The 26,483-nt window shown below is 45.6% G+C and overlaps 1 gene segment (V, D, J or C); it reads left to right on the top strand.

Annotated features, from left to right (window-relative positions):
• The first annotated feature begins 4,849 nt into the window (after positions 1 to 4,849).
• On the top strand, positions 4,850 to 21,942 carry LOC138303567 (T-cell receptor beta chain C region-like). The segment is given in 5 exon segments: positions 4,850 to 4,972; positions 14,878 to 15,210; positions 17,494 to 17,514; positions 18,618 to 18,724; positions 21,255 to 21,942. Coding segments are annotated over 4 exon segments (285 nt in total).
• Positions 21,943 to 26,483: the final 4,541 nt, after the last annotated feature.

Here is a 26,483-nt window from a genome sequence, read left to right as displayed (position 1 = left end):
AGTCACTTCCACTCCCACAGCCACACTGGTGGATGAAATGTCCATACCTGCCAGCTTACAAAGGAATGTCACTGTGTGAAGAGGGAGGCGTTCCTCAAGCAGAGAGCTACCTATAGAAGCTCTCTGCCCTCCTCCACCAAACACCTACCCACCCCCCCAAATAAACCCTCCACCAACGCCCCCACTGCCTTCTCTCCCAACATAAACAAAGAGACACTGAGGCTGTCGCCAATGTCCTTGGGTGTTTTCACCCCCTTAATGGACGTCGGCTGCTTGCAGCCTCCAAAAACAAGCAGAAAAGCCCCTCTGTGCAGTGGTTTCCAGCGAGCTTTGTCTGCCACCGTGTGATTTCGACTCCTCGGTGTGTGACCGTGTGAAGGGAGACAAAATATCTGACACACGGTGGCACCATGTGCGTTGTCAGGTCTGAATGTCTGACAAGGAAAATGTTATGGTGATATTTGAGCCTCTGCTTAATATTCAAAGTTGGAGAGATGTCTAGTAACAGAGGTACCATACATTTTGTTAATTTACTGGAGTTCCCCCCGCAATAAATGCTTTAAATTCTACATCTCCTGTTCCAGCAAGAGAACCTTCAGCTGTCCCTCCAGTTTGTCATAAAGGCTGCATCTCAGCGCTCTAGTTGTTGAGAGTATTGGTGGGGAACCAGATGACAGGGGGCTGCTGCCGCTGTTGGAAGTAAATGCTTTACTCAGACCTCCGTTTTACATGGATGAGGACGGTATATGTGAACTTTATAGGAATCTGCCTTCATTTTAGCTTCCAGAACATTAACTGTACTTTTCATGACCTAATCATGAAAGAAGACTTTTTATCTAAAAGATGGTTCATCTTCAAATCCCAGGAGAGGATCCGTACTTCTCACTGGGTGAGTTCAGCTTAGACTTCACCACAATGCCGAAAATTAATATGGTACCATCATTAAATGACTGGGAAGGTGCATATATCATATTTCTGTTGCTAAGTCCCATGGAACTTCTTCAGTGACTTTTGGGAGGGAAATAAATCGGATGTGTGGATGTAATTTGCTTTAGAGTATTTAGGCAAAACTATGGTGAAATTATGTCTAATGCAAAACATGATTGTTATTTATTTTACTGTGTCTTATTAATACCAGCAGAGAATGTGCACCATGCACACCACGGGACTGTGGTTACAGGCTCATTGGTAGCTCAGTGGGTTACTGTTCTGTCTCAGAGATCCATTTATTACTTGTAGTTCATAAGTCATTATCCCAATAGAGCACGGTGAGCTATGAATGTCGTCAAAGAGCTGCATTCAAACTGCACGGTATAGGTTAGAATTGTATGTTTTTCCCAGTCTTTCATTACCTTCATGTTGCTAAAAAAAAGGGGGGTTGGATAGAAATACATTCTAACTTCCAAAACCAACTACAATCATTGTAATATGTTTTCAATCCTTAACCCTAGGTTTGTCCTTCTTCAGGGCATATATTAAAAGATACGTCTACTATTATGGATTACGTGATTCATATACATTGTAATCCTCATTGTTGTATGCGACATTTCCTAAAGACTGATTTACACACCTGTGGTTCAGTTTCTCTGAATAGTTTGGGTGTGGTGTAAAGTGCTCTGACACCCTACATTGGTGTGAATACTTGGGTGAAACAAAGAACATGCATTTACAGGAGGAGTTTTGGGGAGATCAGGTGCACTGTTGGATGGTGGTGGTGGGGGACTCCGTGGAGAAGGAGGTCACGGGGTGGGGGAGGGACGCAGGAAAAGGTTGTTGCACCGGGCACCACCAGTGCTAAAGCCAGCCCTGGGAATAGATAGGACTGAAAACTAATTAAAATATAATCAAATGGGTCCCAGGAAACATAAAGAGGCCAAAAGATACGGTGAAGCAAGAGGACAGAGACAGATTAACGTAGGGAAAGAGACAGGGAAACGTATGATTACAAGGGAGAGTGCAAGTTTAATATCTGAGACACAAAGCTTTTTTTGTGAGGAAGCTAATAAAAGCTTTGTGCAACAACTCTCAGCGTAGCATTGCCTCAACTTTCCTGTTGCCCCAATTTTGTAAATGTCAAGTCGCATTGTGGTTTTGTGAGAACCACCTGCCATTTCCTGCAAATAATGTTTTCTACCTCAGACACCATGTATGCAAGCATCCCCAGTAGGCTCCATCAGACACGTGGCCGTCAATGCCGTGCAGTAACCTGGGGGCGGGGCTCTTTTTTGTATGAGACCGCATCACCGTGGGGACAGCCACTGTGATACATTGTAATCCGACACCTTTACAAAAACCTCCTCTACGTAAGATGCACCGGTCTGATTGTGATGGAGACCAGACTCTCCTGTCTCCAAGAACGCCTTTGTGGACCACGAAAAGGCTCTGCGTCTGGGTGCGCTACCGCGACATATACTGGAGAAACGTTGTGTCTCACTGTTTTAGGATAATTCCACCTTTAGGGCATCCTTCTATATTGGATTCACTTCAGGAGAACAGACTTTCAAGACAAATCTAGGCCTCATGTTTTGCCATTCTGGTGTTTGTGGTTTCTGCAGATCTATGATTTTGTACAATCAAGGGCACACCGTGTACTGGCCGAGAGGTGCATTTTGGAGGAGGGACACGGCTGACTGTTTTAGGTATGTACTGTCTTTAGAATTCATTTACATGCAGGACAACTGCATTGTGACTGTGGCAGAACTGTGAAGTACGTATGCAGGTTCATAAATAATATTGGATGCAATGTGTTTGTGAACAGGACTAATTATCACAATCACTTCCCCCAGAGATTAAAAATGGTTCACAATTAGTTGTGTGAAAAAAGACAAATTTGATGCACATCAATCTGATCACTTTTTTTTTTTTTTAAATGGCAAATTCACAAAGATGGCAGCATTTTTTTAAACAATATGATGTTAAAAGTCCCCTTGATTGTCACAAACTTATCAAAGACTTTCCGAACTCTTGAGTGTCTAACTGTAAAGAAGAGAACGTTTTGAAATGTCATAAATCTCTTAATGTGGTGAACACTTTACCAGCCATTGTGACTTTCTCCAGCCTGCAGGTGTGTAATGATCTAGTTTGTTGTACTGCATGTATTGTGCCTTATTTGAGGTTATGCAAGGCTTGAGGAGATCAGATGTACCTTTTTCAGATGCATGGACCATGTGTTAGTATCATGCACATACCACTGCCAGCTCTTGCCTTTGAATCTGAGAAAAAGTGCAATCAAATTGACCAAGTTATGCGACCATCTTTATTGGATGAGACTGGTAGTATCTGATTTTTGCCGGTAATGGAGCACAGGCTGAAAAATGGTCCTTAAAAGAAATTTGTGTCTAGACTCTAATAACAAAACGTATGCAAACTTCACATTAGAGCCATCTCCGAGGGCCCCCCTGAGCTGAGGTTTAGAGACATTTGATCACCACTGTGTTCCTACTCTGAGCTCTTCTTCGGCAAGGGCACCAGATTGACTGTCTTGGGTAAGAAAGCCTCAAACCCATGTTCATGTTGACCAGACACAAATAGTTCTACCTTGGGAAATGCTTCACAATGATTCACCTGTGTAAGGGAATGATGTGTTTGTACATTTTTTGTGGTTTCATTTTAAAAACCTAAAGTTAAATTGGGGCAGGTGCATTGGAAACATGCCACTGGGGTGTACTGAAGAGGCGGGATACAGGTAGAGTTTGCTGATCCATTTCAGGTGTAGGTTTCTGTGCAGCCGGCCATCAATGTGAACCGCGGCGAAGCCTACTTCGGTCAAGGGACCAAGCTGACGGTGCTAGGTAAGAGCACGCTTATGTCTCAGCGAGAGGCGATCTCTCAAACTGCAGAAATAGTGGATTACAAGGGTCTAGTCTGATAGGAATCTCCAGCACATGTACCTGTCTAACTGAAGGCATGAATGGGTTAACATGTATTTGTTTTTCTCTACCTCTTGACACAACCTATAAGTTACTCTTTACAACTGCTTTGAGTTTTCTGTTTTCATTAAGAGAGGAATGGCAGTTTGGACAATTAAGTGGATCATGTGGGTAAGGGAGCAGAGTAGTAAAATTGTGTGGACATAGAAATAGTATTATACCGATTTGCATGTAGAATTGTTTTGAGTCATTGGCAGTGACTATGGCACGAGCCAGCAGTTGGTACTACCATCTAAAGCTCGCTGGAGACAAACATGGTGCCGGGTTGGCTGGTGACAAACCACATTACCACGCATCTGTTTTCCAAATACAGCGGTAATGCCTTAGGACTGAGCCACTGTGACAGTCGGGCTTAACTAGGATGTAGTGGAATGCTCTAAATGAGGGTTCAAGCGAATAGCATTCTCCAAGGCGGCTTTACTTGAATGACACCCCCTTCGTTAAGGTGAGTGACCTACCCCACTCGATGTGGAAAAGCGCATCATTCTGTTGTATAACTTAAAGAATGACAAATCGCTCAATACCTTAGGCTTAAATCGAATGTGTCCTTCATAAAGTTCAGGTGTGCAGGGCGGTTGTTAAAGGGTTTGGTTAATGGGGCGGAGGGACCCAGGACTTTCTCTGGCACAACTATTTCTAAACGTTTAGAGTGGCACAATTACCCCCAAAAATTATAGAGCTCATGGATATTAAATGCATTTTTGTAGTGTCGGAAGGGCCTTTTTAGCACTGCATGTCCTAGGTTTGTGTAGCCACCACCAGGAACACACTGAAGAACATTTCCTGTCGGTGAAATGGAGGTAGAGAGATGATGTAAATAACCTACACTTTGGGGAGGGGCGGAACCGTTTCCTGGGAGACGCTGGAAGTGGGAGTGAGATTTCCTTAGGATCCAATCAGCAGGAGAGCCACTGATTGGCAGACGCGTGGCAGAGGGTGAAAGGACTGAAACACAGCCAAGTTTTACACCAGGGGTGGACCTCTGTGCTACGGGGCAGGATCCGTGCTGTACTTCGGAAAGGGAACCAAAGTGTCGGTAATAGGTAAGCACCCGATCTGACCTACCATCCTAAATGTATGTCTGTAAAATATAGCGCAGCGCTATCCCACATTGCAGTGTTAGGCGCTCAGAAGCAGAGATCCCCTGGGGATACACCAACCCTGGGAGGGGGGGCTGCCAGAATACTTAAATATTACAGTGTAAAATTACATTATTGTTAAGGTGAGGTGTCAGTCACTTCCAGAGTCCAGGGAACAAGTACTGGAGGAATGAACCAATTACACACGCATTACGGATTCACACACCGATGCCTCGGTTAAAAGATTCGATTCTTTAAACGAAGACAACAGTTACAGTACAGTTAAGTTATTACAATATAAATCATACCATTTACATAGTACACAGCGGTGTAAAAGTCCGTAATATTTAAAGTCAGGCTTGGAGGAAGGACACTGTGGCTCTGTCCTGAGCTGTCGTGAAACTGGATTTAAAGATATCTACGTAATCCATGTACTTTACTTGTGTTAAGAGGGCATTTTGGGGAACGCTTTATTACATCATCTTAAACATAATTTTGAAAATATTTTATTATATATCTGTCACCCTGATTGAACATGTGAGCGGGCAGTTCAGGACGTTTAAGGAACATCGCTGCCACGTTTTACCGCAGCGCAAACTGAATGACGAAAGAGTTCGTCTTTGACTCATAATAATCAATGTCATGAAATACACAACATCGACAATACTAGTGAGGGAATATGCAGGTGTGAGAGCCCAGGCCCCTCACTCTCCCAGTGTAGCTCTGTGCACAGATGCGGTTGTGAGAGTGCAGCCCCCTCATTGTAGCTCTGTGCACTGGTGCGGTTGTGAGATTCTAGTGCCCACTCAGGATCCCACAGGCTGGGCTGTGCACACAGGTGGTTGTGAGAGTGCAGCCCCCTCATAGTCTCATTGTAGCTCTGTGCACATCTGGGAGTGTGAGAATCTAGTGCCCACTCAGGATCCCACAGGCTGGGCTGTGCACACAGGTGGTTGTGAGAGTGCAGCCCCCTCGTAGTCTCATTGTAGCTCAGTGCACATCTGGGAGTGTGAGAATCTAGTGCCCACTCAGGATCCCACAGGCTGGGCTGTGCACACAGGTGGTTGTGAGAGTGCAGCCCCCTCATAGTCTCATTGTAGCTCTGTGCACATCTGGGAGTGTGAGAATCTAGTGCCCACTCAGGATCCCACAGGCTGGGCTGTGCACACAGGTGGTTGTGAGAGTGCAGCCCCCTCATAGTCTCATTGTAGCTCAGTGCACATCTGGGAGTGTGAGAATCTAGTGCCCACTCAGGATCCCACAGGCTGTGCTGTGCACACAGGTGGTTGTGAGAGTGCAGCCCCCTCATAGTCTCATTGTAGCTCAGTGCACATTGGGAGTGTGAGAATCTAGTGCCCACTCAGGATCCCACAGGCTGTGCTGTGCACACAGGTGGTTGTGAGAGTGCAGCCCCCTCATAGTCTCATTGTAGCTCTGTGCACATCTGGGAGTGTGAGAATCTAGTGCCCACTCAGGATCCCACAGGCTGTGCTGTGCACACAGGTGGTTGTGAGAGTGCAGCCCCCTCATAGTCTCATTGTAGCTCAGTGCACATCTGGGAGTGTGAGAATCTAGTGCCCACTCAGGATCCCACAGGCTGTGCTGTGCACACAGGTGGTTGTGAGAGTGCAGCCCCCTCGTAGTCTCATTGTAGCTCAGTGCACATCTGGGAGTGTGAGAATCTAGTGCCCACTCAGGATCCCACAGGCTGTGCTGTGCACACAGGTGGTTGTGAGAGTGCAGCCCCCTCGTAGTCTCATTGTAGCTCTGTGCACATCTGGGAGTGTGAGAATCTAGTGCCCACTCAGGATCCCACAGGCTGTGCTGTGCACACAGGTGGTTGTGAGAGTGCAGCCCCCTCATAGTCTCATTGTAGCTCTGTGCACATCTGGGAGTGTGAGAATCTAGTGCCCACTCAGGATCCCACAGGCTGTGCTGTGCACACAGGTGGTTGTGAGAGTGCAGCCCCCTCATAGTCTCATTGTAGCTCAGTGCACATCTGGGAGTGTGAGAATCTAGTGCCCACTCAGGATCCCACAGGCTGGGCTGTGCACACAGGTGGTTGTGAGAGTGCAGCCCCCTCGTAGTCTCATTGTAGCTCTGTGCACATCTGGGAGTGTGAGAATCTAGTGCCCACTCAGGATCCCACAGGCTGGGCTGTGCACACATGTGGTTGTGAGAGTGCAGCCCCCTCGTAGTCTCATTGTAGCTCTGTGCACATCTGGGAGTGTGAGAATCTAGTGCCCACTCAGGATCCCACAGGCTGGGCTGTGCACACAGGTGGTTGTGAGAGTGCAGCCCCCTCGTAGTCTCATTGTAGCTCTGTGCACATCTGGGAGTGTGAGAATCTAGTGCCCACTCAGGATCCCACAGGCTGGGCTGTGCACACAGGTGGTTGTGAGAGTGCAGCCCCCTCATAGTCTCATTGTAGCTCAGTGCACATCTGGGAGTGTGAGAATCTAGTGCCCACTCAGGATCCCACAGGCTGGGCTGTGCACACAGGTGGTTGTGAGAGTGCAGCCCCCTCATAGTCTCATTGTAGCTCAGTGCACATCTGGGAGTGTGAGAATCTAGTGCCCACTCAGGATCCCACAGGCTGGGCTGTGCACACAGGTGGTTGTGAGAGTGCAGCCCCCTCATAGTCTCATTGTAGCTCAGTGCACATCTGGGAGTGTGAGAATCTAGTGCCCACTCAGGATCCCACAGGCTGGGCTGTGCACACAGGTGGTTGTGAGAGTGCAGCCCCCTCATAGTCTCATTGTAGCTCAGTGCACATCTGGGAGTGTGAGAATCTAGTGCCCACTCAGGATCCCACAGGCTGGGCTGTGCACACAGGTGGTTGTGAGAGTGCAGCCCCCTCATAGTCTCATTGTAGCTCAGTGCACATCTGGGAGTGTGAGAATCTAGTGCCCACTCAGGATCCCACAGGCTGGGCTGTGCACACAGGTGGTTGTGAGAGTGCAGCCCCCTCATAGTCTCATTGTAGCTCAGTGCACATCTGGGAGTGTGAGAATCTAGTGCCCACTCAGGATCCCACAGGCTGGGCTGTGCACACAGGTGGTTGTGAGAGTGCAGCCCCCTCATAGTCTCATTGTAGCTCAGTGCACATCTGGGAGTGTGAGAATCTAGTGCCCACTCAGGATCCCACAGGCTGGGCTGTGCACACAGGTGGTTGTGAGAGTGCAGCCCCCTCATAGTCTCATTGTAGCTCAGTGCACATCTGGGAGTGTGAGAATCTAGTGCCCACTCAGGATCCCACAGGCTGGGCTGTGCACACAGGTGGTTGTGAGAGTGCAGCCCCCTCATAGTCTCATTGTAGCTCAGTGCACATCTGGGAGTGTGAGAATCTAGTGCCCACTCAGGATCCCACAGGCTGGGCTGTGCACACAGGTGGTTGTGAGAGTGCAGCCCCCTCATAGTCTCATTGTAGCTCAGTGCACATCTGGGAGTGTGAGAATCTAGTGCCCACTCAGGATCCCACAGGCTGGGCTGTGCACACAGGTGGTTGTGAGAGTGCAGCCCCCTCGTAGTCTCATTGTAGCTCAGTGCACATCTGGGAGTGTGAGAATCTAGTGCCCACTCAGGATCCCACAGGCTGGGCTGTGCACACAGGTGGTTGTGAGAGTGCAGCCCCCTCGTAGTCTCATTGTAGCTCAGTGCACATCTGGGAGTGTGAGAATCTAGTGCCCACTCAGGATCCCACAGGCTGGGCTGTGCACACAGGTGGTTGTGAGAGTGCAGCCCCCTCGTAGTCTCATTGTAGCTCAGTGCACATCTGGGAGTGTGAGAATCTAGTGCCCACTCAGGATCCCACAGGCTGGGCTGTGCACACAGGTGGTTGTGAGAGTGCAGCCCCCTCGTAGTCTCATTGTAGCTCAGTGCACATCTGGGAGTGTGAGAATCTAGTGCCCACTCAGGATCCCACAGGCTGGGCTGTGCACACAGGTGGTTGTGAGAGTGCAGCCCCCTCGTAGTCTCATTGTAGCTCAGTGCACATCTGGGAGTGTGAGAATCTAGTGCCCACTCAGGATCCCACAGGCTGTGCTGTGCACACAGGTGGTTGTGAGAGTGCAGCCCCCTCGTAGTCTCATTGTAGCTCAGTGCACATCTGGGAGTGTGAGAATCTAGTGCCCACTCAGGATCCCACAGGCTGTGCTGTGCACACAGGTGGTTGTGAGAGTGCAGCCCCCTCGTAGTCTCATTGTAGCTCAGTGCACATCTGGGAGTGTGAGAATCTAGTGCCCACTCAGGATCCCACAGGCTGGGCTGTGCACACAGGTGGTTGTGAGAGTGCAGCCCCCTCGTAGTCTCATTGTAGCTCAGTGCACATCTGGGAGTGTGAGAATCTAGTGCCCACTCAGGATCCCACAGGCTGGGCTGTGCACACAGGTGGTTGTGAGAGTGCAGCCCCCTCGTAGTCTCATTGTAGCTCAGTGCACATCTGGGAGTGTGAGAATCTAGTGCCCACTCAGGATCCCACAGGCTGGGCTGTGCACACAGGTGGTTGTGAGAGTGCAGCCCCCTCGTAGTCTCATTGTAGCTCAGTGCACATCTGGGAGTGTGAGAATCTAGTGCCCACTCAGGATCCCACAGGCTGGGCTGTGCACACAGGTGGTTGTGAGAGTGCAGCCCCCTCATAGTCTCATTGTAGCTCAGTGCACATCTGGGAGTGTGAGAATCTAGTGCCCACTCAGGATCCCACAGGCTGTGCTGTGCACATAGGTGGTTGTGAGAGTGCAGCCCCCTCATAGTCTCATTGTAGCTCAGTGCACATCTGGGAGTGTGAGAATCTAGTGCCCACTCAGGATCCCACAGGCTGTGCTGTGCACACAGGTGGTTGTGAGAGTGCAGCCCCCTCATAGTCCCATTGTAGCTCTGTGCACATCTGGGAGTGTGAGAATCTAGTGCCCACTCAGGATCCCACAGGCTGTGCTGTGCACACAGGTGGTTGTGAGAGTGCAGCCCCCTCATAGTCTCATTGTAGCTCTGTGCACATCTGGGAGTGTGAGAATCTAGTGCCCACTCAGGATCCCACAGGCTGTGCTGTGCACATAGGTGGTTGTGAGAGTGCAGCCCCCTCATAGTCTCATTGTAGCTCTGTGCACATCTGGGAGTGTGAGATTCTAGTGCCCACTCAGGATCCCACTGGCTGGGCTGTGCACACAGGTGGTTGTGAGAGTGCAGCCCCCTCATAGTCTCATTGTAGCTCTGTGCACATCTGGGAGTGTGAGAATCTAGTGCCCACTCAGGATCCCACAGGCTGTGCTGTGCACACAGGTGGTTGTGAGAGTGCAGCCCCCTCATAGTCTCATTGTAGCTCTGTGCACATCTGGGAGTGTGAGAATCTAGTGCCCACTCAGGATCCCACAGGCTGTGCTGTGCACACAGGTGGTTGTGAGAGTGCAGCCCCCTCATAGTCTCATTGTAGCTCTGTGCACATCTGGGAGTGTGAGAATCTAGTGCCCACTCAGGATCCCACAGGCTGTGCTGTGCACACAGGTGGTTGTGAGAGTGCAGCCCCCTCATAGTCTCATTGTAGCTCTGTGCACATCTGGGAGTGTGAGAATCTAGTGCCCACTCAGGATCCCACAGGCTGTGCTGTGCACATAGGTGGTTGTGAGAGTGCAGCCCCCTCATAGTCTCATTGTAGCTCAGTGCACATCTGGGAGTGTGAGATTCTAGTGCCCACTCAGGATCCCACTGGCTGGGCTGTGCACACAGGTGGTTGTGAGAGTGCAGCCCCCTCATAGTCTCATTGTAGCTCAGTGCACATCTGGGAGTGTGAGAATCTAGTGCCCACTCAGGATCCCACAGGCTGGGCTGTGCACACAGGTGGTTGTGAGAGTGCAGCCCCCTCATAGTCTCATTGTAGCTCTGTGCACATCTGGGAGTGTGAGATTCTAGTGCCCACTCAGGATCCCACTGGCTGGGCTGTGCACACAGGTGGTTGTGAGAGTGCATCCCCCTCATAGTCTCATTGTAGCTCTGTGCACAAGTGCGGTTGTGAGAGTGCAGCCCCCTCATAGTCTCATTGTAGCTCTGTGCACAGGTGCGGTTGTGAGAGTGCAGCCCCCTCATAGTCTCATTGTAGCTCTGTGCACAGGTGCGGTTGTGAGAGTGCAGCCCCCTCATTGTCTCATTGTAGCTCTGTGCACATCTGGGAGTGTGAGATTCTAGTGCCCCACTCAGGATCCCATAGGCTGTGCTGTCCATACAGGTGGTTGAGAGAGCGCAGTTCCCTGATAATCCCACAGGTTGTGCTGCACACAGAGGAGGTTGTGAGAGTGCAATCCCCATACAGCCCCACAGGCTCTGCTGCCACAGATGTGCTTGTGAAACTGCAGCCACCAGGAATCCCACAGGCTCTGCTGCCACAGATGTGCGTGTGAGAATGAAGCTCCCAAGAATCCCACAGGCTCTGCTGCCACAGATGTGCTTGTGAGACTGCAGCCCCCAAGAATCCCACAGGCTCTGTTGCCACAGATGTGCGTGTGAGACTGCAGCCACCAAGAATCCCACAGGCTCTGCTGCCACAGATGTGCGTGTGAGACTGCAGCCACCAAGAATCCCACAGGCTCTGCTGCCACAGATGTGCGTGTGAGACTGCAGCCACCAAGAATCCCACAGGCTCTGCTGCCACAGATGTGCGTGTGAGACTGCAGCCACCAAGAATCCCACAGGCTCTGCTGCCACAGATGTGCGTGTGAGACTGCAGCCACCAAGAATCCCACAGGCTCTGCTGCCACAGATGTGCATGTGAGAATGAAGCACCCAAGAATCCCACAGGCTCTGCTACCACAGATGTGCTTGTGAGACTCCAGCCACCAAGAATCCCACAGGCTCTGCTGTCACAGATGTGCTTGTGAGACTGCGGCCACCAAGAATCCCACAGGCTCTGCTGCCACAGATGTGCGTGTGAGAATGAAGCTCCCAAGAACCCCATAGGCTCTGCTGCCACAGATGTGCATGTGAGAATGAAGCTCCCAAGAATCCCACAGGCCCTGCTGCCACAGACGTGCTTGTGAGACTGCAGCCACCAGGAACCCCACAGGCTCTGCAGCCACAGATGTGCTTGTGAGACTGCAGCCATCAGGAGTTCAACAGATGTGCTTGTGGGACTGCAGTCCACAAGAATCCCACAGGCTCTGCTGCCACAGATGTGCTTGTGAGGCTGCAGTCCACAGAGAGCCACAGACCCTGCTCCACACACAGGTTTTATTACAGCCTTGTCAGTCTGTGGTCTGGAGCTTACCAGCTGTATTTCGGCTCAGGGACCAGAGTCACCGTTTTAGGTAAGAGATAAACCCTACGTCTAATAAAAATGTATTTTGAAGGCACTAGCCTCTCTGTAGAGAAGAGGTCCCTAGCTGATGATCACATTCAAAGGGAATGTGTGGACATCGTGAGACTACTGTATAGAGAGGATCCCCCCACATGTAAAGTTCTAGAAAATTCGGTAGGATCCACATTTACTCCTGGTGTCCTTTAGTTCTACCAGACGTCTTCTTCAAAATGAAATGTATCTAATTAAGTCGATTGAGACAAAGGAAGAAATCGCATCATTCTGCCCCTTATTTTACTATTTGGAACTAGTTTGGGGATAAGATTACGCACTAAAAACAGGTGTGCCAAGTCTTGGGATTTTTCCTCAGCCTTCCCAAAGACCGATAGAGAAATGTGCATATTTTTCAGGAGATTGCAGGTTTTGTATTTTATGGTTTCCCTGTGAAAATTGGGAGCTTTGCAACAATGAATTCTGCTCACATCCTCATTAGATGCTGGTTTATCAATAAATGTACGATTCTGCTAAAGACAGGATGTGCAGCATACACTCGGTGTTCTCCTGGGCAAATCAGTTGTCTGGGGCGTAGCTTGGTCAGTTAGATTAGGGGTGTGGGATCTTCAAATTTCCCGAAAATCAGACTGGCACTTTATGTTAAAATACATTATATCACAAGCAGGGCGCACGGGAGGGGCGTGGGGGCTGTGAAAAGTGAGAGGAATGTGGATTGGTGAGGGTACCGAGTGAGGCAAAGCATTATTTTGTAAACTAATTTAAGTTTTGAAGACTTTCACCAGGTAAGTAAACATTTCTGGTGAAACCCGGCAGACACCTCACTATACCCGACTGTAAGCAGCTGTATCCAACTATTTACCAGAAAAATACATTTAGTAGAGGGTGTAATACCCCAAACACCCCCCGAATCTAAGCCCCTGGCATTGAAATTCTTCACAAAATCTAGACTTGAAGACATGATGTGAACCCGACACATTGAACAAGTAGCATTGATCACCCCCCCATGCTCCAGGTTCGATGATGGTCAATTTCCCATTGCGTGAAAAGTATTTTGCTAAAACAATAGGTGGAGAAAATAGAAACATTGGGTTCTCGGTGGAGAAAATGTGAGAGTTGCGTTGTTTGCTGGTCCATGCAACCTCCCTCCTCTCTGCACACTCTCAACAAAACAAACCTACATGGTCCAGCCTTACCCTTCCTCCATCAACGATAGCTCCCCCAGAAATGTCTTGTGGCTTCCACTTAGTCCATTCATCCTCTGTGCCTTCTGCTAAGATGAGATGCTGAACCTGCCCTTCTCACTTTCATAAACCTTCATTTTATTACCAGTTCTTCTACAAGTACTTTCCTGCTGGAAAAAAAATACTATTTTGGACTATATTTAACATACTGTATAGTATTTAATATTGAAATTGGTATCAAGACTGTAGCAGAGGACCACACACATGTGTAATTGTGTATGTTGCCACCTTCTGGAGCTGGGATGCTTCTCCTCCTGTGGGCACCCATCAGGTAATGGGTGAACATGAATTACATGCACAGTTACCCTCTCACTATTTGTAAGGCCCCAAGACTCAGTCACACTCTTTGGTTCATTTATCTATGAATTTAGACCCTACATCTACACTTTCTGGTAGCACTTCCCGTCCAGGGAACATGGTTTCCAGCACTGGCCCCACCCCTCAAAGCACAAGGCACTTTTTTTATTTGCTTCAGAAATTATATCTAATGAATTAGCCTTTGCTTACTTGGGTGCTCTGGGAAGCAGATATGTTACCCATGCAGTGTTGAATTTTCTCTTGAGTGCATTTCGGACTCGTAACAAATCCTGAGGATAGAGTATTTTCTCTTTAGCAATGTTTTTATAATTTATGTAAACTTTTATGGTTTGTTTGAGCCGAATAAAGTACTTATGACTGACTGACTGAATTTAGACGATCCTTTATCAGTGCTTCGCATTCCCATCCTTAAGATTGGTGAAGAACGAGTCACTGCATCCGGCCACTCGCAATATATTGTGAGAGCATCTTCCATCAATATTAGGAAAGCTGCCCAGCCTGTCGGAGGGCAGAGAGATCAGACCGAAGTCTGTCACAATGCTGATCCAGTTTACCATGGGTGGAAGACGCACCTCTTTAAAGAACACTACATCACAGTGCATTAACCGTCCACGAGGAAGCTAATTAGTCAAACAAGTAGCTAATTGCACCCTGAACAGTCCCTTATCCACATTCTGTCAAAATTGGGCTTAGACGTTGTGTTCTGGGCTCCATTCAAAAACTGTTGTCTATGTGTGAATGTGTTTTATTCTTGGAAATTCAGAATACAGAAAATGGGGGAACGATACTACTCACAAAACAATCTTATGAACTGGGCCCAAGGTGTTTACTCCAGCTCAGCTTCATTTGAAAGATTGATGAATGTACCCTGTTGGTTTGATGTGTTTTTTTCCACAATATCATTTATGTTTATGCTACAGAATGTTTAATCACCATCTGTGAGAAACTTGTATTTCTCTAAGAGTGGTGAAGTCAATTTTACAATATTAGAATTGATCTTTTGTAAATTTCAGAGGATGGACTCAACATCACTGAACCAAACGTGGCTCTTTTCGACCCATCGCCACACGAGGTGAAAGAGAGACGGAGCGCCACGCTGGTGTGTCTGGCTGCCAAGTTCTACCCTGACCATGTGGTCCTGAGCTGGTCAGTGAACGGGGTGGAGAGGACGGAAGGGGTGAAGACCGATGACCACCCTACCCGGGGCAGCGACAAGATGTACTCCCTGAGCAGCCGTCTCCGGCTCTCAAAGAAGGAGTGGTTGAACCCGCAGACCACCTTCAGGTGTAAGGTGTACTTCGACCCCACAAAACAAAATATCATCAAGGAGACCAGAGGCAGAGAGGGTAAGACACGACGGGCAGGGTGGTTCAAAGAGAATATGCTGTTGTAGGCTGGGCATCACTTGCCTGTTCTCACCCCCTCCACACCCCATTATATTTCCTTATTTCAAACATGCACAGTAGGGCTCGTGGTTTCACCCTACACGGGGTGGGAGGACTTCATGCCTGCTAGAAAAAATATAAGCCCCTCAGGAGAATGGGTAACTTTCTCAAAATGAATTAAAAGATTTTGATTTTAATTAAAAAAGTAAACAAAAATAAGGCTCACTTGCAATATGTAATTCAGTTGTGGTTTATGTTTGTAGTTCACTTTTATCAAGCTTTGGTCAAACTTAGGGCCTGATCTAGAGTTTGTTGGAGGGGCTACTCCATCACAAACATGACTGACATCCTGCCCGCAATATCACGAGTTCTGTAGGCTATAATGGAATTGTAATATGGCGTTGGGATATGCATCACGTTAATGACAGAGTAACCTACGGCCGAACTCTCAATCAGGCCCTTAGTAATAAGACTTGTGCCCTGACTTAGAACTCAGTGGATTGGTTACTCCATCACAGTGGTCACAGACATTCAGTCCACAAAATCTAAATCTGATCATATTCAATTAGATTTAGATTTCTGCAAACAGGATATCCATCGCTGTTGTGACTGAGTAACCTGTCCGCCGGGTTCTAAATCAGGCCTTATGGCACATTATAGGCAATGACTGTGTTGAACTTTGCAGGGTTAATTTTGAGAACGTGGAAGTCAGTCGGCTTCATGGAGTCAGTTTTGTAGAATCCTTGAGCAGCTCCGGTGCCAGGATTTCCGCGAACCTTTGGCAAGATGACAGTTTGCATTGGGCGGCTCCCTTTCCTCCAGCGAGAAGGCATTTTACACCATTTGTCACAATCTGGCGCGTTCCTGTGCCCGGGGCTGCCCAATAGACACTTCTGTTTCTTTATTTTACGTTACAACATGTACAACTTCTAGTACATCATTCAGCATAATTCATACTGAACGAAAAATGTGTTTTAATTGTCTCTTCTTTTCACTGTATGTGAGTGTGGATTTAATATCGAAAAATACATATAGTTTGCCTTGACACTGACAGGGGTCACCTTCCACATATAAATACACAACCAACAGATTCTATAAGGTTGCTTATAGCAGTTCTGTTTTGACCTAGCAGGGACAAGTGACTAGTGTTAATTCAACATTAAAGCAAAATAATCCATACAAAAGGCAAACATTCACACCAAACCATAAGTGCTCTTTTTGTGCATGCACTAATATATACAAATATAACTTTTAAGTTAGTCTGGTAAAAAGTGTAAAGGACTAATGCAAACTTAAGATACTTTGGGTTTGGGGACGACATTACATAGTGTTTCCTCCAGTACAAAAAAATAAAACAAATCCATTTTCACTTTATTTGCTGATGGGGGTAATTGATTACAACGTTATCCGCAACACAAACCCCATAAAACTTTTTCCAGGAGAGCAGATTGGAGAACAGACTGCATTACAGAAGTATTCCACTGCTGCAAACAACAGGACCAATACTTTTTGCAATATTTTATTGCCTCCCTAATATGGGATGTAGTAAAACATTGTGCTCCAGTCCATATTACTGAAAGATATTTGCACCAGGGCAAAAATAAAAGAATTTGTGAATCTAAAAGAAAAAAGAGCAATTTTTTAAAAACTTTTTCTGCTCCTTGCATATTCAAAAAATTGAAGAAATTGGTATTATCTCAATTTAGTCCCAACTTTCACATTTGAAAATGTAGAACGTGTGTGTTCTCAATGTATTAAGATAAAACCAGCATAACTAATGTGAAATCACTTTTCTCCAAGTGTGCCCCAGGGTGTATACAATCTCCACCACACCCTATTACACAAGTAGTGAGAATAGGACACATATATTCATCCTTTATCCGTTTGCCCAACAAATTATTATCTATTGACTCAAATAAGTGCCCTTTCAGGTATGAATGGGTGTAGGTGTCTGGTCTCCATAGCTTAAGACAGTTACATGTCCCCACAGTGTTGTTTCACTGTTTCACACCCAGAGGACTGTCCTGCTCTCTGTGGTCTGTGCAGGGCAAGGCCCAGGTAAACAGGGTACAAAGTAGAAGAGCATCAATTGTCCTTTGTGCCTCTTTCCTTGGTGATCAGGGCTCAGCATCACCTCCCCTTATCCTCCCCTGATGATGGCTCAATTCACTGTTTGTCATTTCTGAAAACTAAATAACAATGCAAATGCCTGCGCTGACATTTTGTTTTGTTTTCTCCCTCCAGGATGTGGCGGGGTGACAACAGGTGAGTCCGACAGAGCCTTCCTTTCTGTTGTGGAGAGACTTTTGTTCAAACCCCACCACTCTTCAGTTTGTAGAATTCTGCAGGAAGGCTGTCAGTGCTTCTGGGTTTTGTCATTGATGGCAAGGAACACTGAGGAATCCTCTGTGTATTATGTGGTCCCTGACACAATGTGGTAGCCACAGTGTTAGAATGGGCAGCAGGACAGTGCCTCACCTCAGTGGTTAGGGGGGGGTTAATCCATCTAGGTCTACCTGTAGCTGAAAAAAGAACAAATTAGTATGTCCTACCCTGGACCACAGTCTGGAAGTCATGAGGTCCTTCTACATGGCAGGCAGAGTCCTACTGGAGCGCTGATGATCAAGGAAGGCGTTGGTCCTGTGCATCTGTGCCATGTGCGGGCCACGGCTTCCTGCAGGCCAACCTCTACACCGGCCATCCCACACCAAGCAATGACTGACAGTATGATGAAGGATCCTTTCTGAATCGGGCTCAGCAAAAGGACCTGTCCAGATGTTTATAGGATGAATTATTGAATCCATGTTAGTCTACCAAACCAAAAAAGGGATTTGAGTCACATAAATGACAGGATAATCCTGTTCTAAAATAGGAATGCGTAAGGTCACACAGTCATAGTGCATCCCTCGGGGTCATGGGTGTTAAGTCTGGTGCAGTAATGTCACCCAGAGAATATGAAAAGAGAGGAAGGACCATGGGTTCAGATCATTCCACAGAGTGACCTTCTCAGTGCAGTCAAGCAAACATCTTACCAAGTGCACCAAAACTCTCAACATTATGGACCCCTTTGAGCTCGAGGTCAGAGGAGCTCAGTGAGTGTTCAGCATCTTCCAGTCAGTAAACACTGAATACAGTTGCTGATATTTTTGAGAACTAATTTGACCCTTTCACTTCTTGGTACTAATATGACTTAATTAGAACTGAGCTCAACATACATTTGGAGGTTGAGTCCGTGAGTCCAGCAATTAACCAAGTTAGTGTACACAGTGGAAATGTAATGATGTTTGCATTCATAAGCTTCTTTTATCTAATCTAGAACTCCACAGAAGGTCGTTGACAACTAAATAAAGTTGCCGTTCTACTTTCAGAATCCTTTCGTAAAAGTGCAAACACGGCTAAGTTCACCTACGTGCTGCTCATAACCAAGAGTGCCTTCTATGGACTGCTGGTAACACTGATTGCATGGAAAATTAAGGTGAGAAACTGCACCATTCGGCACCTTTTCATATGTATGTATTTATTTATTTCACTGCTTTTAACTGTGCCACCTTACCCCTTTGAAGTCACTGTGTAGTACCATGCAGCATTAAACCTCTGCCCACCCTTATCACAATTACAGCCAAAACAGTCATGTAAGATTCAGCTCAAACTGGAGTTCATGGCCTTCAGTGGGATATTTCACCTGGTCAGACACTAAACAGTTGTTACCTCTACATTCACACTTATGTGTTTTTAGCTCTCTTTAACAAGTGTCAAGCATATTGCGTTACTGGATGACCAGGAGAACTTTTATTGCAGCTGTCGACTTGCTTGAAAATATTAGTTCATTCTGACTATTGTAGTCTGTGTTCAGTTCAATTTAACTAACTCACCTGAAAATGATCATTTGTTTAGAGAAGGTTCTGGACCAGAAATATTGAATCCCTGTGAAATGAAGTCACCTGGTTACATCAGTGACAAATTCATCAGGCAGGTGTGGGGCTGAGACAACTCAGAGGCGAGGGTGTTCGGTATAAGGAAAATATTTGCTGTAATTGAAGATACCTCTCTTGTAGGCAGGAAGTCAGGTAGCCATTCACGTAGTTAAAAAATGTAGGTTTATTAAGATAAAGTTTACTAGGTTACAAGTTACAGGTAAGTAGGTAAATGGGTAAATGCCCCACCAGGAGCAGCATCCAACTGCTCGGCCCACTCTCACCTCTGACCCTCTCTTCACTCATCAGCATCCCGTTACATCACACACAGTGGCTGAGCAGCAGGGAAGTGAGGAACCATGGAGGGGTGGAGAGGATGTATCACAACAACATAAGGTTACAAAACATCTCCTCCCCTTAGAAAAGAAATAGAAATACAACTGGACAAAAGATGGAAGTCCTGTAAATATTCAAACACATAAACTATCAAGCAAGAAAATACCATTACACACTCGGATCAACATGACAGGAAAATGCATGACAGGAAAAGGAACAAACACTCTTTAATGCACTTGTTGATCCGTAACCCATAAGGAAAGAGTAATACTATATCAGGGTGCAAAACACAACACTCACTTTATACTGCTAACACAACCAGGATCAATGCAACAATCGGGTGCAACACACACACCCTTCTGCTTAGCAATTAGCCACTTCACTCTTTACTCTACACTCATCCCAACACACAGGACTTATTGTGAGAATTAAACAATGAGTGCCTTTCAACCCGACCAATGGGTCTCTTCCGAACCTCACACATTCTCTCTGCCAGGGACACTCTGAAATGGGTATATTTCAGCCTTCACACATCCCCACACACAGGGAATTTGCACAATGGGTATCTTTTTAACCCTCACAGATCCCTATACACAGGGAATTCACACAGTCGGTATCTTTTCAACCCTCACACATCTCCTCACCCAGGGACTCTCTCTCTGCAATGGCATCTACCAACCCTCACAGATCCCTATAGACAGGGAATTCACACAGTCAGTATATCTTCAACCCTCACACATCTCCTCACCCAGGGAATCTCTCTCCGCAATGGGTATCTACCAAACCCTCACATATCCTCTCACCCAGGGAATCTCTGCGACAGGTATTTTTGAACTCTCACAAATCTCCACACACAGAGAATTCACACATGGAAAAGATTTCAACCCTCACATATTCCACACACAGGGAATCTCTGCAATGGGTATCTTCCAGTCCTACACTCACCCAAACCTCTGACCTCTGCACAGGTAACAAGAGCACACATTAGCTCACACTCCACTCTTGCATGCCCTACAGCAGTATTTACATTGAACATTTAAGATAGAAATAATTAAAATACACTTGACTGCAAATATAAAAAACAGCAAAGAGAGATATTCACTGAAGGAACAAATCTTCCACCCCGGTGAGCGACTTCTCAGCCAAACATACAATCCTGAACACAAACTACAGATCCAGTTAACACAATGAGAGGATAAGTTGTTGTAAAAATCCAGCAATCATTTACCAAAAACGGCATGCAAGTCAAGCATTGAGGTCTAAGTAGATAGTCCTGCATAAATTACCCCAGTTTCCCTTTAAATTAATTACACAATGTTTTTCTACCTTGATTACTTGCTAGGTAAATCCTACTTCGGTGTCTGCAGCCAAACAGTAATAGTGTGGTAGTCCTACCTCACTTTCCACCACAGATGAAGGATGCTCCCTAAACATCCACAGTAACTTCCTGCACAGCTCAACTGTCCTCAAGCAGAACGGCTGTTCTAAGGAAGCCACATTACTCTGCGCTGTTTCCTGTGTATGACTTAATGTCAAAACTTCTAGAACTGTTGGACATAAATTAGTAGCAGATACGAAACTCATTTGCCAGTAATTCATATTCAGATAATAGCTCACAAAAAGTTTTGGAAACAGCTATACTCTGCCGTCTTTCAATTAGCTTCGGTGCTAGGCAAGTATCTAAAATGTTCATGTATTAATCTAATCATTCATGTAGTCATACAAGAACTTATGTGTTGTTTCATTTCTGTACAGCTGCACGGTGGGAAGCATTTTTCTTGAATTCCATATAAATGCATCTGACGTTGGAAGTGAGTTCCAGGCCTTGGCTGCAGCATCATCACCTCTTCAGCAATCCAGGCTGGAGGCACCTGTAATATTCCTTCGATGTATTATGTATTGTTATGGATTGTTCTGCGCTTCTGCATGGGGGCAGCCTGGAGCCATCTGTCCTGTTATTGAATACAATGCACCATCAATAGTCCATGGACTTACTAGGTAACTCCATGAATCGGTGAACTCACTCCAGACTGAGGCCTCATCATGAACGTGTGCAGGGCAGAGCAGTGTGCACAGCTCTGCCCAAGTGCCTAATTTAAAGATATGTCCCATGTCGTTGCAAGCACAGCTCCATGTTTGTGTGAGCTACACGTGCCGCATGACCTCCACTCACATTCGGAGACACTGAATGAATGCACACTCTAGAAACAACAATTTCTTCAGAAAGATGTGTATCTGACCCTTCAGTGCCTAGAGCCGCAGCGCTACTTCACAATACAGCTCAGTTCCAGCGCACTGCTCCCACCACAGACTATGGAAAGTCTCACTTGCTACAGCTCTTATCCTTTCAATTTTACAATAAAATTCCATTGTTTTTTATGTTGTATTTTGATTTGTTGTCTGTAGGATGAAGGGAAAATGAAATAAATATAATCAGTAATGAGAGTTGCCTTTGTGTGTTTGACATCAGTTTGGGTTGCTGGTATTTGGTGACATGTGATGGGGACACAGTGTGGCTTAAGGTGACCGGGCAGCAGACACACTCAAGATGCAAGGGGTCCGATCAGAACAGAACACTACAGGGTCATGTTAGTCCTCCGTCATTCTCTAGAATCAAGGAGAAAGAAACAGATAGACAGAATTGTTTGACCTGGAGTGGAATTGTGAGATGTGGAACTAAGTGACGTGGATTGCAATTGTGTAACAAGGAGTGCAACTGTGTGGTGTGGAGTGCCATTATGTAGAGAGGAATTATCTAAAGGGGAGTTGAATTATGTTATGTGATCAGTAATTATGTGCTGTGATGTGGAATTATGTGGCATGGTGTGGAGTGGAATAATGTGGTGTGCTGGAGAATTATGTGGTTAAAATTGTGTGGTGTTGATTTGTGTGGTGGGGTGTGGAATTGTGTGGCACTGAGTGGAGTTGAATTATGTGGCATGAAGTGGAATTATGGGGCGTGGACTTATGTGGTGTGGAGTTGAATTATTTAGCATGAAGTTGTCTGGCGTGGAGTGGAATCGTGAGATGTGCAACTGTGCGGCATGAAGTGCAATTGTGTGACATGGATTGCAATTGTGTAATATGGGGTGCATTGGTTGGAGTGGAGTGCCACTCTGTGGAGTGAAATTATGTGGCCTGGAGTGTAATTATCTGATGCTGAATTATGTGGTGTAGAATTATGTGGCATGGTGACGAATTGAATCATGTGGAATGGAGTAGAATTATTTAGAGTGGAACTGTGTGGCGTGGTGTAAAATTGTGTTGCACAGAATTGTGTTGCATTGACTAAAGTGAAATTATGTGGCATGGACTGGAGTGTAATTATGTGGAGTGGAGGTATATGGCATGGAGTCTAAAAGAATAATGTGGCATGCAGTGGAATTATGTGGCATGGATATGAATTTTGTGGAGTGCTCTTATGTGGCCATGGAGTGGAATTATGTGACATAGAGCGGGCTGGAATTATGTGCTATGGAGTGGAATTGGGTGGTGTGGTGTAGAATTGGGTGGGATGGAACTGTGAGACATGGAATTGTGCTACATGTTATTGAGTGTTGTGGAATTGTGTAGCGTGCAGTGGAACTATGTGTCTTGTAATGGATTTGAGGAGTATGGAATTGTGTGGATTGCAATTGTGTGACATGGAATTGGTTGGAGTAGAATGGTGTGGAGTGGAATTGTGTGCAGATCGAATGATAGAAAACAAAGAACATAAGTGTGATTTTGGAAAAACTTGGGAAGCAAAGCAAGGAAAGTGAGGATAAAGGCAAGAAAAAAAGTAGTGACATTGAACAGCATGTGGTAAAACAATAAATCTGACTTTTTTCTTTCAGTGACATTTTGGAAGCTATTTTCTAACAGACAAAGAGGGGGCGAGAATACTATATGCAACTATATTCAACCTGAGAGTTGGGTGAATAATTTTTCCAAACTCTACGCCTTACCTTGCAATCTCTCAATTCATGAATCTCTTCTTCAGCCGCCGGTTAGAACGGGCTACCTACCTGACGATCTAGGACTAGACTCCTTTATTTATGAAGATCCAATTATTTTTTCTTTGGAGGAAAATACATCAGCAATTAACTCCCTAAAATCTGCTAAAGCGCCAGGCCCAGATAAGATACCGGGGGATATATACAAATCCGACCTTGTAATATGGTCCTGGTATATAAATTTGATCTCAAACAGGATTGCAGCTGGGGGCCACATTCCGAGTACTTGGAAAGGGGCCAAAATAATTCCCATCTATAAAAAGGGCGATGTGAGGTCCCCTGTAAATTACAGACATATTAGCCTTATTGATAATCTTCACATTTTTGCAAAACAGCTTCTGGAAAGGCTATTAAGTTGGATTCAAGACCATCAGGTGTTATCCCCACTCCAGACGGGTTTTCGCCCAAAACCAGTACAGTAGATCAGGTTTTTAGGCTGATGCTTTTATATTGGAAATATGTAGTGCTTGCCAAGCAAAATTTATATGTCGTTTTTGTGGACCTTCGATCTGCTTTCGACATGGTCCCCAGAGAAAAACTATGTGAAGTGTTGCATAGAATGGGCTCTCCTACCAATATAATCCATCTATTACAATGGTTACTTGAGAATACTTATGCCCAGGTGAGATGGGGTAACCAGGGAGAATTAACAGATGATATTCCCATTCGGGAGGGGGGGTCATCAAGGATGTGTCTTGGCCCCAACCCTATTTACTTTATTTATAAATGAGGTGGTACAAGTTTTGTCTCTCTGTCAGAATGATGCCCCCTCTTTAAACGCACAGAAATTCCCTATATCACTTTTTGCAGATGATTCTCTCCTCATCTCCGAGACCCCAATGGGTCTTCAGACTCTTGTTGACAGGTTCAAACTACACTGTGCGGATTATGGCCCGGAACTGAATGCGAGCAAAACTAAGTTAATGGCATTTAGTTCAGGATCAGTTAGGAGATGTTCTATTATTTTAGATGGGACCCCTTTAGGTAAGGTCAGTTCAATAAACTACTTACCAAATAAGCTATTTTGGAGTGAGGATTTCAAATAACTTACAACAGGAGGATCAGATTAGTAAAAGTGTGGCACTTCTCCAGCATTATCCTGCGTTTTTATAAAAGCCCTGAAACGAAAGCCATCTCTCCGGCTACTAAGATCTACTTGGCAAAGGCACAGGGCGCGGCCGCCTACGGTGCCATGGTGTGGGGGTTTTATAATAGCAATAGATTGTGGTCGAATTTTTTTTTGCCAGGGTTCTATTTGCTTGCCCTCGTAGCACACCCTTGACCCCGGTTTTTCTGGATCTCGGGTTTAATCGTATCTCTGATCTGAAAGCTCTGAGACCCTTACTCTTTTGGGTAAGAATATGGACTACTCCTGAGCTTATCACATACAGGGATTCTCTTCTTGACCTCCTAAAAAGACCGAATGCAGTTTCTATCCCATGGCTCAGGCATGTGTCAAAATGGTCTTGTACCTTGGGGCTTGAAAGTTATTGGGAGAATCCACAGAACTTAGGGAAGAACCACAAATCATTTTTTAAATCCGTTTACTGGTCTTACGTAAGAAACAATCTCTTCCTTTGTACATCACATGGTCGGCTGAGTAATCAATTTCTTGATTTCAAGTGGTATCCCCAGTTCGAATTTTATTTAGACCTTATACCCAATTTATTGGGAAAGAGTTTGTATGCTCGTTTTTGATTTGGGTGTTCACCGCTGTTGTCTTTAACCGGCAGTTGGAGATCATCATTAACATCTGATCGATGTCCTGCCTGTTGTGACAGTATTGAATCTGTTGAACATTTTATGTTTTTCTGCCCGGCATATTCCATTTCCCGGCGTAAGTGGATTTGTACAGTTTGCCGAAATCTGGGCATAAGACAATGTTGTTCTGCTTTAAGGATTTTGAAAAGTGATGCTTCAATTATTTTAATTTCTGCGGTTAGCAAGTTCCTTGTGGCTGCCTGGCATATACGCATTTGTTTTCTTTAAAACATTTAAAATGTTTTGTAAATAAGTATGTTTTGGATAAGGAGTACGAGGTTTCACATTTTATTGTAATTGTTGGTTGACATTTTAACTCCCTCTATGTTTTAACTTATTTATTTATTATTCTTTTTTTTTCATTCTTCTTACCTAATTCATGATCTTAAATTGTTTTATGGTTTTTGCTTTGATGGTTATGTTGACCGAATAAAGTTTGTGTTGATATATATATTTGTGGAAACTTGTGCAGACTTGGTTTATGGGCAAAGGACATCTGAAGTGTGTAATAGTGATTGAAGGTATAATCTGAAATGAATGTGTCCGTAATGGAATGTTGCAGTTTTTGTGCGACAAATGCTTGTGTGTGTTAAGTAAATGAAAGCTTGGGTTTAAATAATGGGTATTACAAGTGAGAAGAGAGGAATATAAAAAAGTTTCAAAATGTATGCTTTGTAAATAGCTGTGAAAGTGCATTGAATTTATAATAGGGTAACATCTTGCATTTTAAGTCAGAGTGGGTGTGATAGTACATTTTTTACGTGGCCCACACTCCATCACTTCGACATGAACTTGTGACTTTGTTCCAGCCAGTGCAATCAGCTAGTCACAGTTGGCACTTTGCGATTTTTAGCACTATTTTCGGGGAAATTTTAAATCTGTACAATCTCTAGTTCAAATGATTGGATTTTGGCCATTTCACCCTTCTTTTATTTATTTAAAATTACACTATTTTTCAAGTGTGGTGTGGGATCATTCTTGTGTATTGTACTAATGCTATCACTGTTTGAAAAGTTGCACAAATATTTTTCTCATCGCCTCATGTTTAAACCTGACTTCTAGGTCCGAAGCTGCCTGAGAGCTGAGCATAGGTTAATTTGGGGTTTCCTTGAGACTCCACCCTGACAAGGATTGTGGTTGCTGCTTGAGTCGGGTTTCACCTCCCTCAAGCACAATTTCTTACAAACCTTTTGTGCTATTTCCAATAAAGTCCTGCAGTGTCACGCAG

Source organism: Pleurodeles waltl, chromosome 7 (assembly GCF_031143425.1).
Source record: "Pleurodeles waltl isolate 20211129_DDA chromosome 7, aPleWal1.hap1.20221129, whole genome shotgun sequence".
Taxonomy (NCBI): Eukaryota; Metazoa; Chordata; class Amphibia; order Caudata; family Salamandridae; genus Pleurodeles; species Pleurodeles waltl.
Note: the sequence above shows the minus strand (reverse complement) of the source record. Positions and strands in the feature narration are given on the sequence as shown.